The sequence below is a fragment of the Lactuca sativa genome, chromosome 3, assembly GCF_002870075.4.
Source record: "Lactuca sativa cultivar Salinas chromosome 3, Lsat_Salinas_v11, whole genome shotgun sequence".
Classification (NCBI taxonomy): domain Eukaryota; kingdom Viridiplantae; phylum Streptophyta; class Magnoliopsida; order Asterales; family Asteraceae; genus Lactuca; species Lactuca sativa.
In genome coordinates this window covers 44,768,900-44,789,365 of record NC_056625.2, presented here as the reverse complement: position 1 = coordinate 44,789,365, position 20,466 = coordinate 44,768,900, and the positions used below count along the sequence as shown (strand labels likewise).

The window sequence follows — 20,466 nt, the reverse complement described above, 5'->3', positions numbered from 1 at the left end:
TCAACACCCCTCCTCTCCTAGTCGTAATCTTTTTTTTGAAATTGGTACCAGGTTTCCCAATGGTATTACCGTATTTATCTTTTCAACTGTAGCATTCTTAATTAGCTATTTGTTTATGTGAGATGGTGTTCGACTTTTGCTTTTGGGTCTCAACTGGTAAAGCTTTGTGGAACAATATTTGTTAGTGTTTTATCTTTATTGTTTTCAGCATATTCCAACTTTAAAAGTCTATTGACAATTGAGTATTTCAATCTTACAATCTTTTGTTTAATATCAAATAAATAATTTTTTTTATTCTTTAATATATTGTTGATAGAAATAGTGTTCATGGTTTATTATTTTGTACCAGAGTTATTGTCGCATTGGGATTCATTGTTTATTGCTTGATGATATATTATAAATTAGGACTTGTTTATGATATTATTGTAAAGTGGGGATTTTATTGCTTGGACATCCATTTACACAATGGAGTTTGCAAAAATGTCCAATGTTTTCTTGCATATTAAATTTGGTTTACTGCTACATATTTACAATGTATAAAGACAGCAAGAGATGTTTAACGGTTTGATGTTCCTGACATCTCATATGCAACTTGTCTCCTGCGGGGTGTTTATATTTTGTTGTTCTCCTTGGAGTTATTTGGTGTTGTTTTTCTTGTATTTTCTTATTTTTTTCTGTTATCTCTTTGTATTGGCCATGGTTTTTATTTTAATATATTGTCGTTCTAAAAAACAAGATGTATTGATAAGGTTCGAAGTGGATCAACGTTATAATAATATGGCATTATTTTGCCATTTTCGCCATACAATCCCCATACAAACTTGGCCAAGACTTAGATGTCCAATCTTGAATTATCTTTCAAAATTTTTAGCTTTAACTCATTGATAAGGTTAAATAAATCTTAATAAAATTACTACACGACCCTTCAATTATACAAAAATTTAATTATCAGTACACCGTATTTTCAACACCTTAGGCCAACAAATTTGACCTGGATGAGTTTTACCCTTATTATACAAAAAAATAAAATGAAACAGCCATTTAGTGTAACACTCTAGATTAAAGTATGTTTTTGTCATTCCTTACATCTATTAATTGTGTTAATGTTTGAAAGAATTTATCCCACAACTTTGGTTTTTACAAACCTGAAAAGAAGTGATTTACAACTCTCCCACCAAGTTTGTCTTAATGCATTGGATAGAGATCCATCCAAAGTCCAAACAAAGAATGGATAGAAACACGTCTCCAAGAACCACCACACAACCAGTGAAGTTAAAGATAAGGTAAAGTAATATAAAAACCCAAAACCATTCATCATTTTCATTTCACTACTACACTCAAAACTCCCCCATTACACACAACCAACCACCCCACAAACATGGTATTTTACAGAGCACCAAAATGGCCACTCTCTTTATTATTTTTGAGGTCTGTTGACACAAATCAAATACTGGAAAACACATATAGAAGTGTCTACAGGCTGACTAATTTCAGAGAGTTGGCCTTTTCTTGAAGACTATCAAGCAAACTCACAAAGGCTTTCTTGAACGAATCCACTCCTTCAAGCTCCAATTGATTCCCAACAAAGCTCCAGTCTATTCCCAACTTCTCAAGTGCACTGTAAATCCCTTCAGCCTCTGATACATTCGCATCAATTGTCCTTCCAACAACACCATGATCAATGAAAGCTTGCAAAGCTTGATCAGGCATAGTTGACACCTAAAACACAACATAACAAATCATACCCATCAACAATTAACACTCACAAATCAAAAAGATGAAAGAAAAGATTCAAATGGCTTACAGTGTCGGGTCCCACGAGAGGTGCTACATAAAGGGTGTCAGGGTATGCTGGATTCTTGACACTGGTTGAAGCCCACAGCAATCTTTGCTTCTTAGCACCTTTCTTCACAAGTGCCTCCCATCTTGGACCAGAGAATTTCTTCTGGTAAAGCTGGAAAGCTAAAGCTGCCTGAGCATTTGCAGCCTGTAAAAAAAGTCAACGCGGTCAAAGTCAAACAAAGATCTTTCTAAGGTATATTTGATTATTTTCAGATACCCACTTAAAAAAAATTTGATCTTTTTACCTTTCCTCGAAGGTCAAGTGCTTCTGGTGTCCCAATTTTCTCAAGCATTTTGTCAACAAGTGTATCCACTCGACTAACAAAGAAAGATGCAACACTTGTAACCCTAGATAAGTCATCTAAGCCAGAAGCCTCCAACCCATCCAAATAAGCATCAATCACTGCCTCATATCTAGATAGTGAGAAAATAAGCTGTGACAAATCATTAAAAAAAAAAAAGGATTAGTAAGCAAGAAATACACATTTAGAATAGAGAATATATAAAGGATGAACTTACAGTTACGTTGACACTAATTCCAAGGGCAATAACGTCTTTTATCGAAGGAACACATGCAGCTGTTGCGGGGATTTTGATGTATACATTTGGGCGATCGACCACTTTGTGCAACCATTTTGCAGCATCTACTGTCCCTTTGGTGTCATCAGCTAGTTGAGGTGAAACCTCAACTGATACATAACCATCACCTCCATCTGTTTCATCATAGATTGACTCAAATAGTCTGCAAGCATCTTGGATGTCTTTCACAACAAGTTCCCAATATGCACTTTCAATGTCTTTCCCTCCCTGTACTAGTTCCTTGAACTGATCATTGTAAGCATTTGAGGTTGATATCGCTTTTTGGAATATCTGCAATCATGTATCAAAACGACTCATTACAAATTTTGATTTATATAAAGGAATGTTTATACAGAAGTAATGGTGAAATTACCGCTGGGTTGCTTGTAACACCTCTAACACCACTTTCAATCAGGGGGAGAAGATCAGTAACAGGGCGGCATAGGTTGTCGTACCATGGACTCTGGCCTTGCTTGTGATAGAGATCGTGAAGAGTTGTTTGCTTCACAGGGGTTCCATTTCCACCAACTTGGCTACATTTCACACTTTATAAAAAAAAACAGAATTAGGTCGGAAAGAAATATGCGAAGCTTTCAATGAACGAGTAAGAGAAAGGATCGAAGTCAATCGTAATGAAAACACATGAAGAAAGCCTAAAGAGACATGCATACAAGAAAAAACTTGCAAAACCATGAAAAGGATTGTGAAATTATGGAGAAACCCTAAAAGAATATGGGAAATCATTGGACCACATAAAAGGTTGAATCTTTTAGGAAATAGCTGAAATTTGAGTTGATTTGAAGGAAGATTGTTTAAATTCCAGATTACCAGATGGATGTTTGATGATCGAGAGTAATTACATCATGCTAAGAACATGAATCCAGCAAAAAAAAAAAAAAAAAAAAAAAAAAACATTGATCAAGAAAAAGTTCAACATCACATCGCGTAAATTGAAAGTAAGAAGAGAGGGAGGCAAATCGCTAGTAAATTATCACAAACAGATTTTGTAGAGTGAAACCCGGATAGATTAGCAAATTGGGAAAGATGTAAACACGAATAAGAGTAAACAGAGAAAACTTACAGCAAGGAGGCGGCTAGAGGGGCGTTGGAGCGAAGACACAACCTGGATGATGAAAGTGCAAGCTTTGAAGGAAACCCAATAGAGACGGAGACGGTGGGTGGTTTTGGAAGCAACGGGGAAGACTTTAGAGGGGTTGCCGGAGTAGAGAGGTTGGAGATGGAAGCCATGGATGAAAGTTGGTGTAAGGTTTTGATCTGAATGAGAGATCTAAGACTCTAAGAAAGAGGAGAGATATATGGGTGGGATTCCTATTTCACCAACCCCGTCAGCTGCGATGCAAACGAAGGCAAACGAGAGTTGTTATTTTAATCTTTGATTAAAGTAATGAATTAGGGCTAAAATCAGCTCAATCGGATAATTAACTTCACACCTGTCATCTATGGCGGCTCACATTCGTCCGTCTATGCATCAAGTATCATGAATCATGATTAAATTACGGCAGGCATAAATATGCTTTAAAGATGCGAATTTTTTTGGTCTTAACGAAGGAAAAGTAAGGTTATTTTTACACTCTTTAACAATAATTGATCATGTGCAATGTCTTTAAAGAAAGATTCCAATTGACTAAACATTTAGTTCAAACGTAAAACAAAACAAAAAAAAAAAGAGTTAAATTCAAAAAGAAAGCCCTTTGATTTCACTAGTAGAGATTTTGTATAGTCACAAGTTTCATTTGAAAGGAAGCCTTTTGGGGGGGTTGAAAGGGGCCAATTGATAGAGTGACGACGTTTAATCAAAAGGACGGGCCATACTACTTTCCCCAAAATCGAAGACCATTTTCTTTTATTTTTTATATTTAATTTTGATCAACTGTTTTAAATCTAACATAGTATTAAGAAAGCAAAATATATTATAGAGTAAATTACACGAATGGTCCCTATGGTTAGGGGTAATTTGCACGCTTAGTCCCTAACTTATTTTTTTAACTCGGAAGGTCCTTACTGTTTGTTTTTGTTACGCGCTTGGTCCCTACTATTTGTTTTTGTTACACGTTTGGTCCCTGTCTAACCTAAAAAGACTATTATTTAAATAGAGAAAAATGATGGGGTGGATAAAGTAAGGTGAAGGGGATGAGTTTGGGGGTGTGTTTATTTAAATAAATTAAAAAATCAAGGACAAAATAGTCTTTTTAGGTAAGATAGGGACCAAACGCGTAACAAAAACAAACAATAGGGACCTTCCGAGTTAAAAAGATAAGTTAGGGACCAAACGTGCAAATTACCCTAAACCATAGGGACCATTCGTGTAATTTACTCTATATTATATCCAGGGCCTAGGTTCGTTTATCAAGAATCTTTGCCTATGTTTCTTTATAATTCCTTATATTAAGTATTGTATTTTGTTATTCACTTAATAATTTTAATATTTTATGCATAAGTTGTGATCCTAATATAAGTGTTTATGTTAAGATTTAAAATCAGTGATTGATATTATAAAAATAATAAAAAATAAAAAATAAAAAAAACATAATTTTGAGGGACATGTTGGAAAGATGATGATTTGGGTGAAAATAAACCAAGTGTTGATGTATTTTATGAATTTTATGAATCATTTAGCATGTTTACTTTATGTATTTATATTGCGTTTAGGTCTTAAATTTAAACATTTTAACTATTTATGGAACATTTTGTGGAATTTGGTGGAATCAGATTACGTGTGTGAATTTTGATGTGTTTTAGAGACATGGTAAGCTTGGAGTATGCTTGAGATATGTTGGGAAACTCCTGTATCAATTTTGGGAGAATTGGGTCATGAAGACCGGAGACTACCCACGTCCCCACGTCGTATGAAATTAGGCATGAGTTTTCATATGAGAGAAGAAGCAAAAAGAGACAGTGCACAAGTCGTTGGTTTTGCATTGTATTTCCCATGGGCAATATGTTTAGGCCCGATGAAGAAAACAACAACGCAGTTTGGCTGGATTGTAAGAAAGGGTATTGTACTTATGGGTTTATGCGGGGGGTGTAAACATCAATTTTTGGTTGATTATCAAATTTCAACAAAAAAAGGTGTTGGTTTTTTCTTTTTCACACATTAGACTAGAGAGACAGAAGCAAAGGCAAATTTGATCATATTTTGGCTTTAGAAATCGTTTGGAAACAATCGTTTCATAATTTGTAAGTTGGATTAACGCATTATATTATTTTAATTGATGTACTGTTATTCCTGTTTTTAGTCATGATCGCCCAAAACCCTAATTTCCAGTTTCGTAGTTCAACCAATTCTCAAAATCTGGAACTGAAATTGAGACTTAAGTTAGAAGGTCCACATTTTTAATTTTCAAATTAAACTACAACACGTAAAATAAGATACCCAAAAACCCAATCGGGCGACCCAAATGTCGAAAAGGAAGCAAAATGATGTGTACCCTACTCCCAAAAGAACATATAATGGAGATATCAGCCACCCAATGATGACCAACTTTTCAACTACTACATAAGAGCCCTGGTCAAAACACCAATAAACCACAAAAGCAAAATGGGTATTTACTATTTAGAACTGAATGGGGTCAAAAAAAAATAAAAAATGGAGTCAAAATTAAAGAATCACATATATATGTCACTTGGAAAAGGCAATTTAAACCCAGTATAGATTATTCCCAACAAATAAACAAAAAAACCCACCTGATGCTGCCTTATTTAGAACTCTATAGCAGCACATTCAAAAACTCTGAATACATGAACAAAAACAAAAAATTATAACAAAAACAAAAACTTTCTTCGATTTCCGTAACAGTAAAACAGCATTTCATCCAATGAGCAACTTATCCTCAGCCAAGAAGCTATAAGTAGGCACCTCCAAATTATAAGGAGCAGGTCCCTTCCGGATTCTTCCGGATATATCATAATGTGATCCATGGCAAGGGCAAAACCACCCACCAAAATCACCAGCATTAGGCAAAGGGATGCAACCCAAATGAGTACACACCCCAACAACAATAAGCCACTCTGGATTCTGAACCCTAATCGCATCCTCCTGTGGGTCCCTAAGAGAGTTCACATCAACACTGTTGGCTAGTTTAATGTCATCATCTGTTCTACGCCTGATGAAAACTGGCTTCCCACGCCACTTAACAGTCACAGTGGTTCCTGGTTCAATGCTTGACAGGTCTACTTCAATGGAAGCAAGGGCAAGAACGTCTTTACTTGCAGACATGCTAAGAACAAACTTGAGGACCAACAGACGGATTAATGATGCATAAACAAACCTGCCACCAGTTAGCACAAAGTATGCAAATGCACGTTTGCTTGGGTCACCTGGAGGGTAGCGTTCATGGTTGTGTTCATCGTATGTGATCTTGGATGTAGGGTTCTTGATGGCTGCAACTGTTGAAGGGACTTCAAACCCTAAATCATGTGTTGGAGCAATTGTACTAGAAGAAAGACCTGTAACAAGAATAATCAAAGGGTATCTTCAAATTCGTGATTCAAGATATTGTGGTAGTAGCCTCATAACAAAAGAATTACACATCTAAAATCAAACAGAGAAACAAACAGATGTTTAATTGCATCCGATTACAAGCAACCAAATGTGTAAATGGATAAAAGCATTAGACTGCGTGAAAAAAATTAAGAGAAGGATCCCTCATTCCTCAGACAGAGGAAAAACATGATTGGATTAATCAATACTAAGCATAATTCCAATCTACAACCGTGAGAAATTTGCAATACACCATCGGTCCATGATCTTGAACATGATGAAATTTAATACGGGATACGTGTCAATCATTAACTAAGGGATTACATTAACTGATATCAATTCAAGGATGGGCACATGACGTACTTTGGTGCATGATGCATGGAAATGAAATCTAAGATCTTAAGGTGCATCTATACAAATTCGTGAGCATCAAATCCGTGCACATAGATTGAAATAAAAACGGAAACGAGGAATATAATATGATAATTAGCGTTAAAATCAAACCACTGACCTCTGATATGATGGAGAAATATGGAATTGGGAAATAAGGGATTCGGATGGGAAACGGATCTGGGGGCATCGGAGGTGGAATCAACACCACAACCGTTGATTGGATTGCGAGAGATGATGGCGGAGGAGGCCGGAGTAGACGACCACCATGAAGAGAGAGAAGAGCATCTCCTCCCGGCTACTCGCAACATGACGTTGGATGTCGGTGTTTCTCTACGATTCCGATTTAGGGTTTCTCCAAAAGGGGGAAGATGCGAACAATGAAGAAGATCGAAAGGGGAATTGTCTAGTTTTTGGCAATAAACGGGAGAAATAAATCGTACGTCTTTTATTTTTTATTTATAAATTTTTTCAAGCTAAATTTATGTGTCTATCTTGACTCACATGTAATGACCAAAATACCCTCCGCCATGAAGGTGTCGCTTTTGGGTACATTTTGACTTTTTTGTTTAAATCTAAAATTTCTTTATCTTTAAAACAAACACATGCATTTCGCCTGCTTTTCTTTTTGGCTCATTCAATTAAACGTAAAAAGAAACAACCTTGGCTCATTTTTGGTTCTTTAACCAGCTTGACATTTGGAATAACCTCTTTCCCTTCTTCAAGAAACCATTGAAGAAAAAAGATAGTAGTACATATTATAACGATGAAAACACTACATATTGTAACATGGATATAACTATAGTCGGAGAGGTGTGCACCACTTTTTAAAATTTTTGTCAGCTAGTAATTGTTGGTGATTTTAATGTCACCATGTCATTTTAAGTAACTGGAACTAACATGTGAGCTAAAGGGCTTCATAATTTGTACTTTAATATATGTACGGAGTTGTGCGGAGTGCACGCATGAATAAGATCGAATTAGAAGTTGGTTCGACGACTAGTCAGGGGTCCGGGGGCAGTGCCCATGGGTCCGGGGTTTCCATATAGGCAGCGCCCCTTTGGCGGGGTCTAGGGGCAGTGCCCCTAGCGGGGTCCAGGGGGCAGAGCCCATGGCTGACCTCACCGAATTTTACATATAGAAACATAGTGGAAAATTCAATTTCTTGAGAGTGATTATGGTAAAATTAACGAAACTCGTTAGTTTTGGTAACCCTAAATCCTCATTAAATTCGGATTAACATTACTTCCTTCCAAAGCAACTAATGACGGCCCAACCCTAATGAAACTCTAATTTTGTTTAATATATAAACAACTCTTCCTCTACAAAAGAGGATTACGGTCTTAAGCTCTCAGTTTTCATCATACTTTCACAGAATCCTCTAGCATATTGGCTTACGTTTTCTATGCCTAGAAACGCAAGTGTTCATTTGGATTATCCAATGCTAAAATTTTTTATAACCCAAGCATAGGGTAAAAACATCAGTTTGGAAAGTGAAAGTGATATCACGATCCAAGTTGGTATCCATATCTCCACTACAAACCCTAAATTTCCCTACAATAATTAGGGATATTATAATTCGGGAATATTGGTTATCCACATCTATAAATGCATAAGTCGGTAAAGAGAACATGTGTGCTCTTGGATGGATAGTTGAATGGGGGGATACATCATCTTTTCTCCTTCATATTGAATGTAGTCTATCATTTTGAGATCATGAGAACCTTGTTAATTGATATTTCCAAAGATTGAAGAGATCGAATTCCTCCGGAGAACACATGAAACAAAGATATGAACTGAGTAAATACAAATGGAAAAGATAAGTTTCCACGAATAATGAAACAATTCATATAGCTTAAGAAAGATTTGTCTCGTTTCAAAAATTATGTTTGTCTCGCCCAGAAGGTGAGAAGAGTTGAGAACATAGTGGCGGCGAAAATGAATAACGGATAAACATGTGTTTTCCAACCAAACATGTTTCCTTAAACTGTGTTAATCAATACATTAATATACACAAAACATTTTTTTTTGAAATGTATTTTTATCTAAAAATTATTTTAAATATATCAAAAGTCATAATTTTTTATTATCTATAAATAGATATCCATATTGATATATTTTTAAGATAAAATACAATATTAATTTTTTTAGAGTTTCAGCTCTCTTTATTCATAAGTGAATAAAAATTCATCTGATTTTTATTACAGTAATTTCGTTATTCACTTATGAATAAAACGTATGCTTAACTTTTTTAATAATTTGAGTATTGTTCATATATGAATATAACATGTAATAAAGTTTTCTTACTTAAAATATATTTTTTACATCACCTCTCATCATATATTATATTTATATATGAATAAAACGTGTATTAATTGTCGTTATATTTTATATTCATATGTCAATAAAACATTTATCAGATTTTTGTTACAGCCAATTTGCTATTAATATATGAATAAGTAGTATAAATGATACTTAAACCGTAAAAAACTAATCATATTTTTTTATTTATAAGTGAATAAAGAATTTACTATGGTAAAAATCTAATGGATTTTTATTTAGTTACGAATAACGATAGTTAAACCTATAAAAAAAATTTAATTTATCATAAAATTGTATCAATATGGATGTGTATTTATAGAGAATAAAAAATTATGAATTTTGATATATTTAAAATCATTTTTCGATAAAAATAGTTCCTTAAAAATAAAAATAAAAAACGAAAAAAATTATGTTTTTGTATATATTAAGGTAATTTTTTTTAACCGGCAAGAATACTATTATAATCTACTCCTAAACGTACATCTAACTTCATCTATGTCCACCACGAGATTTGAACCTTCGACCTCAAGGATGGAGGGCACCACCTGATACCGTTGGGCTAGAAGTCATTTGATATATATTAAGGTAATGATTAACATAGTTTAAGGAAACATGTTTTGTTGAAAAACACATGTGTATTATTTATCATTTCCGCCGGTAGGATTGAGGTTTTTGTGGCTGAGAATGATTCCATCAATGTCAACGTTTTTTATTTTCTCAATTGAATATATATATATATATATATATATATATATATATATATATATATATATATATATATATATATATATATATATATATATATATAAAAGTTATTACGTTCTTAACATTTTTTGGTTCTCATTTGAACCTCTCTCCCTATATATATATTTTTTTTGAAAATTATATATCCGATATTTAAAATTTTATAAAGATTAGATAGGATATTTAAAAATTAAAGACAGATAATATTTTAATGTTTAAAGAAAGTTATCCATAGTTGTTACGACTTTAAATCACAATATCTAACCGACATCGCCCGTCTTGGATTCATTCACACTTCGAGAGTCACGGTCAAACACCCCTAAATCGATTGTGTGTTTAAGCATAGAAATGGAAATGGAAGCAAAAAACGGGAGGTTAGGAGCTAAAAACAGAGTTTGACGATGATATTCATAGTATTATGATATCATTTGCCATTTTTGGAATCAGAAACAAGAAGAGGGAAAATTCAAATCTGATTCCCACTTTCAGTTGTAATTTCAACAATTTTCGGTTTCTTAATCTCCAAATTTCAATTCAACACCTACCGGTTGCAGATGATGATTATTATAAAATAAATTTTCCACCATCGTCATCGTCATCATAAATCATCATCAAGTATAATACCTACTACTAAGACTGAGTTCTCCTGTATCACTCAATCTCTCTCACTTCCCTTATCCTACACCCTTACTACTTCTTCCATGGCGCATGATAGTGACCTCCCTTGCGACGGAGATGGCCGGTGCATGATCTGCAAAATCAGTCCACCGTTGGAAGAGACGCTTACTTGCAAGACCTGTGTTACGCCTTGGCACCTCAACTGTCTATCTGCTCGTCCACAAACCCTAACCGATGCCGCCCAATGGGAGTGTCCAGACTGTTCAATTCTCGTCTCATCTCACCCGCCTCCGTCCACAGTTACATCGGGATCTGAACCTTCCGCTGCGCTGATTGCGGCTATTCGCGCCATCGAATCTGATGTCTCGCTCTCTGAACAAGACAAGGCCAAGAGACGTCAGCAATTGCTGAGTGGAGGAGGATCCGATGATGGTGATAAAGCAACCAATGCCAATAATGAGATCGGCGTCGGCGGTGATAGTGATGTTCTGAAGCTTCTCAGCGGCAGCTTGAACTGTTCTTTTTGCATGCAGCTCCCGGAGAGACCCGTCACGGTATCATTTACTGGAACCAACACAAAAGCAATATCTTAACAAATGAAGTACACACATTCTGAGATCTAGCTCCATGTACACACTAGGAATTGTGTTAGATTTACTCTAAACCCTAAATCCTTCTCAGATTACCGTCAATTATCCAAACCAGTTAAACACGCTGCAAGTCTCGCAGCCCCTATTGAACACACTCACTCACTGGCATTAGTTTCATGGTGATTTATGCCCATAGATAGTACAATTTACTGTTTCAACAAGTACTTGTTTCATATATGCACTAACAGCCAACACAAAAAGTCTTCATGAAATATTCATTAATCCCGATCCGTGTTTCTTTTTGCTGGAAATGGCTTAAAATAGAATATCTCAAATTCTGGTAGAATAGTGGTCCATCTTGTTGAAGAATATCACTAAACATTATCCAAATGTTGCATTCATAGTCGCACTTGGATACTTTATTGTACTTATTTTGTTGGATTTTTTTGGCATCTCTCTGTTTTTATGCTCATAGTTGAAGTTGCAACAAAACTTGTTTCTTTATTGGTTCTTGTTGCAAGCAAAAGAGACACTGATCTGTGCGTTATAATTCATATCACAACCTTAACTTGCCCTTTTGTTACAGACACCCTGTGGTCACAACTTTTGCTTGAAGTGCTTTGAGAAATGGGTAGGACAGGGGAAAAGAACTTGTGCCATATGTCGAACTTCAATTCCTCCTAAAATGGCAAGTCAGCCTCGAATCAACTCATCACTTGTAATAGCAATCAGAATGGCGAAGTTGACCAAGTCAAATGCTGCTTCAGGGCCACCTAAACCCTACTATTCTGTTCTAAACCAAAACAGACCAGACAAAGCTTACACCACTGATAGAGCAAAGAAGTCAGGGAAGGCCAATGCATGCAGTGGAAAGATATTTGTGACAGTTCCACCTGATCATTTTGGACCCATTCTTGCAGAAAATGATCCTGAAAGAGGAACAGGTGTTCTTGTTGGTGAAACTTGGGAGGATCGTATGGAATGCAGACAATGGGGGGTTCATCTTCCTCATGTTGCTGGGATTTGTGGTCAATCTCATTATGGTGCACAATCTGTTGCACTATCTGGAGGATATGAAGATGATGAAGATCATGGAGAGTGGTTTTTATACACTGGAAGGTATGTGATAATGTCACTAATTTGTGGATATTTTCTTCTTTGTCTTCTTTACATTTTATCTGTTGTCTACAGTGGTGGGAGAGACTTGAGTGGAAATAAAAGGACAAACAAGACACAATCTTTTGATCAGAAGTTTGAGAAATATAATGAAGCTTTACGAGTTAGTTGTAGAAAAGGGTATCCAGTACGCGTTGTGAGGTCACACAAAGAAAAAAGATCTGCATATGCACCTGAAAAAGGCGTAAGGTATGATGGCATTTACAGGATTGAAAAATGCTGGAGGAAACCTGGAATCCAAGTAAGATAAATATTATTCCTCTATTGGCTGATGTTACATTGACATACATGATACATGATTGATGATCGTATTCTTCCCAAACAAAAATGACTGTTGTGCCCCTGATAGGGTTATAAAGTATGCCGCTATCTCTTTGTTCGTTGTGATAATGATCCTGCTCCATGGACAAGGTTTGTAATTTCTGTTACATCATTTGAATAATGAATTCAAGTTATTTACTTTTGATTATGATTTTGTAGTGATGAAAATGGGGATCTCCCAAGGGCTTTGCCTTTCATCAAAGAGCTTAAAAATGCAACTGATGTAACAGAGAGAAAGAATACTCCATCTTGGGATTATGATGTGAGATGATTAAATGTCTTTTCCTTTTCTTGAAGGGTTTGGCTTTCTTTTAGTAAAATTTTAATTATTTTGTCCAGGTGGAAAAAGCTTGTTGGTTATGGAAAATAGCTGCACCAGAAAGTAGAAAGCATATAGATAATGGAGATGTTGAAGATGGAAATAGTACAAGGAAAGTTCGGCGTAAGACACAAACAGTGTCTGTAAGTGAACGGCTCCTGAAAGGTCAGAAGAAACAAGTTGTACTGTGTTTGACATGTATTGGACTGATACTGATACTGATACTGATATTGATATTGATATGTACTTTTAATTGCACAGAGTTTTGCTGTTTTATCTGTCACAAAGTGATGAGTCTCCCGCTTACTACTCCCTGTGCACACAATTTCTGCAAGTCATGTTTGCAGGAAACTTTTTCCGGCCAAACTTTTATGAAAGAGAGGACATGTGAAGGGAGACGAACACTTAGGGCACAAAAGAACATCATGAAATGTCCATCATGCTCTAATGACATCTCTGAATTCCTCCAGAATCCACAGGTATATATTTATTTATATATATATATACATGGATGCAAAACGAGACAATTTTTTTTAATGTGTTATTCTGTTTTTTTGATAGGTTAATAGGGAATTGATGAGTGTGATAGAATCGCTTCAGAGGCAGATGAAAGAGACTGAGAAAAGTGATGATATTATAGCTTTAGAGGGAGTCAAGGATACTAATGAGAGAACTGATGATGATAAAAATGTATTAGTTGCAAAAACTTCACATAAAAGCAATAAAGTAAGTGTTGAGACTGGTGATGAGGTTACCAAGGGTTCAACTTCAGGAGGATGAGTTCAGCAGCTGATTTTATTTTATTTTATTTTATTTTTCATTGTTAAATGTTGAGTTGAGAGGTTGCAGAGTGTATGTATGTATGTATGTCTGATTTCTGCATGTTTTATTATTGCATTTGACAGAATTTTATATGTTTGTGTACAGAGCAAAGTTTATTAGGTTTTAGTAATAAGTTGGTATTTAGTTAGTTGAACAGATGCTTGAGAGAGACATCAAACTGCTACTTGTGATTACTTCTTCGCCTGAAAAATCAAGAGAATAAAGGGGATATGAAAGTCTAAAGATCCATGAAGCGATGTCTACATCTTAATTCGATAACAACTTAGGTGGAAGTGTCGTACTAAAATATGTATGCTAGATGTTTGAAAAATATTTGCGAATTTATGTAATAATATGTAAATTTGTTTTAAAAATATTCGATCTACAATTTCATCTTGCCAAACTTATGTTATCATATTTACATGATGTTCAGAAACTTATGTTATCATTTGAGATCAATGCATGATGATCCGTTTCTGGCCACATATTTTCGGGCCTAAAAAGAATTGCATGGACTTTCGTTACTTGGTTTGGAATGATATCATATTTACTATTTCGTCTTCTTTTTGTTAGATGATTTATAGAAAAAACTAAGTTTTATTTGGTTTGGAATTTATTGCTCTAAAATCTCATTTTAAAGAGACTCGTGTTCTATATATATATATATATATATATATATATATATATATATATATATATATATATATATATATATATATATATATATATATATATATATATATATATATATATATATATATATATATATATATATATATATATATATATATATAAAAATCATGGTAGTTGTGGTATATTCCAACAAAATATTATTCATAATAAATGTTATGTGTAATATTTTAAAAGAATATTGTTCATATTTTAAAATTTTACATATAATAATATTATTTTTAATGTTTGACATGAATGATGTTACAGATTTTAAAACTATGCAAATTGTAATATTGATAAAATATTAAACATATTATATTTTTATTAACAATACTGTCATAATATTTCACAATAATAATGATTTTTTTGGTTTATATTTTTTTTTTGTTAAAAACGACGAAAATTAACGCCTTTTTTTTTTTTTTTTTTCATTCTTGGGCCCCCGAAATGTGTGGTCAAAGTCTCGTTTCTCAAAAATAATTCATCTCATTCCGTGGTTAAATTTGTACGTGGTGTTTGGGAAAAGAAAATCCTCCAACAATGTTGAGAAAGAAAATGTTCCAAAGTTATAATTTATAATTTGGGTTGGTTCACTATTAACGACGAAAAAGTTTGCAAGGCATAAAAATAATGTTTCAGACGTTTTAACTTGAAGTATTTTGCTATTTCTCTAATTAGCGATATACTCCCTTTTTGTGATATATGACTTCCATTTTTAGGGATATTAGTCATTATCTCTACTTTTTATATCTAGAAGTCTATGCCTTTGAATTTGATCAAGTGCTTCTTCAAACCATAAACATATATTAATATAAATAATGTAAAAGGTCCACTGTGGTCGGGTGTGGGAGGTGGTCCATTGCAGGATTTCAGGGTGGGGGTGGGGTCTTGATGGGGTCTATATGATTATAATAGGCATACACAAAATTAATTACTTATTTAATATAACTTATCAACAGATACACATGTGATATTCATGTCAATAAACCAACTACCAACAAGGCACTACCTTTCGACGTTCAGTGTTCACGCTTTTGAGGTTTTATAGGAGTGACATTATATATTTCTAATTTTCTATGTTTTAACAAATCGTTAAATGGTGAATCATCTCTTCTATCCTCACAAAGTGTGGATGCGTAGTGAAGGCGGGGAACTCATTAACTATACGTAATTCAATAAATCATCTTTACTTGAATAAAAGCACATAAAAAATAAGAAAGAAAAGGCAAGTATTAGAGGTTCTTTTAACAAAATGAACTCATTTTCAATATGATAAGGAATTAAGGATGGATGGTATCGTTTAAGAAAGCTTGGAAAAAAGGCTTCGGGTATTCTGGGGAAAAAAGGAACATGAGCCCGACCATTTCGGGAAAAATGAGAGAGTATTTTTCAAGGAGTTTAACTTGAGCCTCCTTCACACCTCCAAAGCATTCCAAATTTCCAACAACTAGAAGTTCACCTCCATCCCTCAACGATTAGTTTTTTTTTATTAATCAAAAAATTTAAATAACAATTCAATCTTCCTTTTATTTAACACAGGAAAATAATCAATTCTTTCTCAGTTTTTTACCATCAAACAACGGATTCATCAAGTTCAAATTTTTTAACAATCCAAATTTTTTCAGAAAAGTTTTAACTTTTAATTTCATAAATATCAACCACAGTGTGCCCAAAAATCCCATTACATATCCATATTATTTTAAAATTCAAAATACAAAAACTAAATGTGAATTAAAACACCAGACAATGCACGACGCACCATCAAGCCGGACGATTGCCCTTATCACAAGAAGTACCTAAAACATGCAATAAAACTGTAAGCACAAGCTTAGTGAGTTTCCCAAAACACATAAATCATATAATCACATAATACCATGCACACATATACGCATATAAGTTTGTCATGGACTCCCTCCGTGGTTTTCATTGGAATGTCATGAGCTACCCCCACGGTCTCAAATCCCTAAGTCATGGGCTCTTCCCATGGTCTACACATAAGTCCACGTATAAATCCAATAGCAAACAATTACATATTCCAATGCAAATCATTTCATAACCATTAATGAGACGACCTTGGTGCCTTTGACCCATAAGTGTGCTCAGAAGACTCACCTCAATCTACTGAACACAATAGTTGCTAGCCTAACAATCTTAAACCTCACACTGAACAACAATACAAATAACCCTAAATTAGGATCATAATTCACCCTAATTAAAAAGCCTAGAAATCTAAGTCCATGTTCCCCCATAGTGGCCCAGAGGTTATTCCTTCACTAATGGGTCTATCATCCAAAGTCCATAGCCATTATGGGCCACAAGGCCCAAAAGTCCCAACTAAACTACTAATGATCTAATAATGAATTCTAGGGCCCAACTAATCCAAAGCCTCATGTCCACGATCAAGACCCAAAAACCCACATAAGGCCCAAAGATTTGAGCCCAACGCTGGTTGTCTGAACTGTACACCCGGCGTACACACTTGTACGTGCATCGTACCTCCGCCGGAGGCAGTACGCACGGCGTACATGGGTGTACACGCGGCGTACACGCCAGCTATACAACAATCCATGCAAATACTTAATGCATTAAGATTTTATGTCTAAAACTCATATCTGTACTCATTAAGACCTCTAAGGATATTAAGTTGCCAACTTTAAGCCCTTGCATGGCTACAAGAAGTCCAAAAACAAGGATCAAGACTCATAAGCCCTTTCCTACGTCTTATCTTAAGAATGGGAACCAAACTACCTCAAAGCTTGCACATTTAAGCATTGACACATTATATCCTAACTGGAAATGCAATCAAAAGGCTTGGGAGTAGTTCATACTCACCAAGATCTAACCATTTTTAGTCCAAAGGGGAAATTATCACACCCCCGAACCGGAACGACGGAAACGTCCAGGGGCGGATGACGTCATGTACAATATCATAACAACTGAATAATAAAGATCAAAGCATTATAACCATCGTATTGATAATTTAATATTTACATTGAGTTCAATTCATTGTTTGTTTGACTCCAAAAACAGACGACAAAAATATAAGACGTGACACTGTTACGCTCCATCTTCACAAAACCTGTGCAAGTACCTGTCTACTGATTCCCTGAGAATACAAGTAGTTTTGAAAAAGTGTCAACATTTAAGTTGGTGAGTTCATAAGCATTTTGTATGAGAAAGACATGCCATTATTCCTTGAAAATGATAGTGTGTTCTTCCAGAAAATCCAATATTTTCTTTTAAAGTGAATTGTAATCTTACGAACCCTAAGACTGAAAATGTATAAGTATTGTTGTACTCTGAAGTAATATAATGTAGTTTTATATCTTTATAAAACCATTTGAATGCATGTTTCAAGAAATGTAAATTGTATTGTACTGGAAAATAGTGTAATGTAGTTTTATCTAACAAAACCATTTGAAGGTATGTATGTATTCGTAAACCAAACATATTGTTAATACCCCTTGTGAGTTTATAACGATGCTAATGACCTAGTTGGCCTGTTACGACGTTCTTCAGACATCGGAATGGTATGAAATATGTCACCCCAAACCTGCCGATCTAGCTGTAGCTAACAACTAAGGTGCGGGATTGTCAGTCCCGTATAGATCTATACACAAGTGTTACGCTCTCTTACGAAAGATTCTGATTATAATATAGGAACTTTAGCAGGTACTTTGGTAATTACGGTGAAGGTATGTCTCACAAAGCCATATTGACGGTTTACGTGTAGTATAATGAAAAGCCATTTTGTAATGTGGAAGTATTATCCTTCCATAGTAATTACATGGTGTGAAATAATTATGCCTTTAAATAATTATTTTCGTATTGTATCCCGAAATGGTATAATAGAGTGTATGTACCATAAACTATATCTATTATAGTTTATAAAAATGTTTCGTTGTATTGAATAATCCTTTGTATGTACATTATCATTTTTACTGTGATAATAAAATGGTATGAAATAATTATATAAGTATTTTTATATAATTATACCTATTTTGCTCAACATATTACAAAATGGTTAAACTTTATTGTTGTAATCAAATTTGTACCCACATATATATATATATATATATATATATATATATATATATATATATATATATATATATATATATATATATATATATATATACCTTAAAAAGCATTTACAAAATTTTGCTGAATTTTAAGAGGTACATCCCTTAAAGCAGCATTTACAACAAGTTTATGCATTACAAAAAAAAAAACTCTTATGGATCAAACAGGTGAATTAGTCAAAATTGAACCACAATTCCTAAATTCCAGCCAATTGAATTGGTCAACTAGAAAAAGTCAAGCCAAAGTTAAGAAAGCAGTTGTTACTAATTTACATATTTTCGGTTAGTTCGCGTGATATGAGGAGCCGTGATTTAATGAGGAGTTCAAATTTTGAAAAATCATTTTATTATCTCCTCTAATTGTCGGGCCATATTCTATAAATTACTTACATCCTCTAATTTCTCTTTGCTCTATTTCAATGCTTAATGTGTTCTTCTTTGATTTCATTTTGATTTTTTGGTTTATATTAACATAAGGTTTATGATTTCCTGCAGGTTCCTGACTACGAACACCGTTGTCACAATCTACGTCATTCCCAAACAACATCGGTGGATCTGGACTCTAAAACCCCTTTAATGTCAGCCACATCCTAAGCCCTATATCCTCCACAACAATTAACTTATCTAACGAGCTCCAAGTTATTGTCGTTTTTCATCATAACCAACGTACATCCACCCTTATCCACCCTAAAATTCAATTGGAAGGTTGACAACCTTTACAGGTGCCAACACCAGATTCCGTCTTCTGACAGCTGGCTATATGTAGCTCGAGTGAAGGTGTTTGACTATGGCTCACTGTGGTGTCATGTTTTGTTGAAGGTTCGACTGTGGTGGTGGGTTTCGATTGAGATGATGACGGATTAAATGTCTACCTCGACCGTGGTAGTGGGTTTCATTCTCCTATTTCTTTGTGCTATCTCTCTCTCTCTCTCTCTGCTTGATGTGTTCTTCTTCAATTCCATGTTGATTTGCTGGTTCATATTAACAAAAGGTTTATGGAAGTGGTGGTGATGGTGGTTGAAAGAACGACATATCTTCCCTGTCAGGTAGTACCAAGTAGAGCCCTAACGCGATTTATGTTTTGTAGCCCTAATTTGTTATATTTTTTCAAGTTTCGCTTCGATTTTGGGATCTTGCACTTTTCGATTTTTTGTATTGACCTAAGACACAACTTCATATCTCTCGCTTGTAACGCCCTGTTCTAAAATATTCATTTATGGAATTTCAGAGACCAAGGCCAGGGGCGTTTTAGTCCTTTATTAATATGGAGTTATTATTCGAGAAGTTTTCGGGTCGAGTTATGTTGTTAGAAGCGTAGGATTTCTCGCCACCTTTCTGTGGATATAAAGTTCATCAGAAACGGATCTAGAATGAAGGAGTTATGTCACTTTGAAGATTTGGCGAGAATGTCCCTTAAAGAGAAAAGTTTGCATAAAAGACCATTCATGCATGTTTGGAACATGCGTGAGTACGCCCAACGTAGGCTGG

At 34.7% G+C, this 20,466-nt stretch overlaps 3 protein-coding genes and 1 long non-coding RNA gene across 5 annotated transcripts; 2 read left to right on the top strand and 2 right to left on the bottom strand.

Moving 5' to 3' along the window:
* Positions 1-1,294: 1,294 nt before the first annotated feature.
* On the bottom strand, positions 1,295-3,924 carry LOC111912341 (uncharacterized). 2 transcript variants are annotated; one of them, XM_042900090.1, is made up of 7 exons: positions 3,873-3,910; positions 3,503-3,771; positions 2,795-2,966; positions 2,362-2,712; positions 2,088-2,276; positions 1,805-1,987; positions 1,295-1,719 (listed from the first exon to the last, which is right to left on the bottom strand). In XM_042900090.1, exons 2-7 carry the CDS (start codon positions 3,667-3,669, stop codon positions 1,474-1,476), a joined length of 1,308 nt encoding a protein of 435 aa, XP_042756024.1. In that variant the 5' UTR covers positions 3,670-3,771; positions 3,873-3,910; the 3' UTR covers positions 1,295-1,473. The 2 variants fall into 2 exon arrangements, with proteins under 2 accessions (XP_042756024.1, XP_023763837.1); XM_023908069.3 differs by having other exon boundaries at positions 3,503-3,924.
* On the top strand, positions 1,896-6,216 carry LOC122196848 (uncharacterized). The gene is made up of 2 exons (XR_006189063.2): positions 1,896-2,035; positions 5,182-6,216. It is a non-coding gene; the product is annotated as an uncharacterized LOC122196848 (long non-coding RNA).
* LOC111912342 (cytochrome b-c1 complex subunit Rieske-4, mitochondrial) lies at positions 6,030-7,757 on the bottom strand. Its single transcript, XM_023908070.3, has 2 exons — positions 7,434-7,757; positions 6,030-6,888 (listed from the first exon to the last, which is right to left on the bottom strand). The coding sequence occupies exons 1-2, from the start codon at positions 7,621-7,623 to the stop codon at positions 6,251-6,253; spliced, it is 828 nt and encodes a 275-aa protein (XP_023763838.1). The 5' UTR covers positions 7,624-7,757; the 3' UTR covers positions 6,030-6,250.
* Positions 7,758-10,647: 2,890 nt separating this feature from the next.
* LOC111912340 (E3 ubiquitin-protein ligase ORTHRUS 2) lies at positions 10,648-14,378 on the top strand. Its single transcript, XM_023908068.3, has 8 exons — positions 10,648-11,550; positions 12,173-12,705; positions 12,778-13,003; positions 13,112-13,173; positions 13,243-13,345; positions 13,423-13,567; positions 13,664-13,881; positions 13,964-14,378. Exons 1-8 carry the CDS (start codon positions 11,080-11,082, stop codon positions 14,180-14,182), a joined length of 1,977 nt encoding a protein of 658 aa, XP_023763836.1. The 5' UTR covers positions 10,648-11,079; the 3' UTR covers positions 14,183-14,378.
* The last annotated feature ends 6,088 nt before the right edge of the window (positions 14,379-20,466 follow it).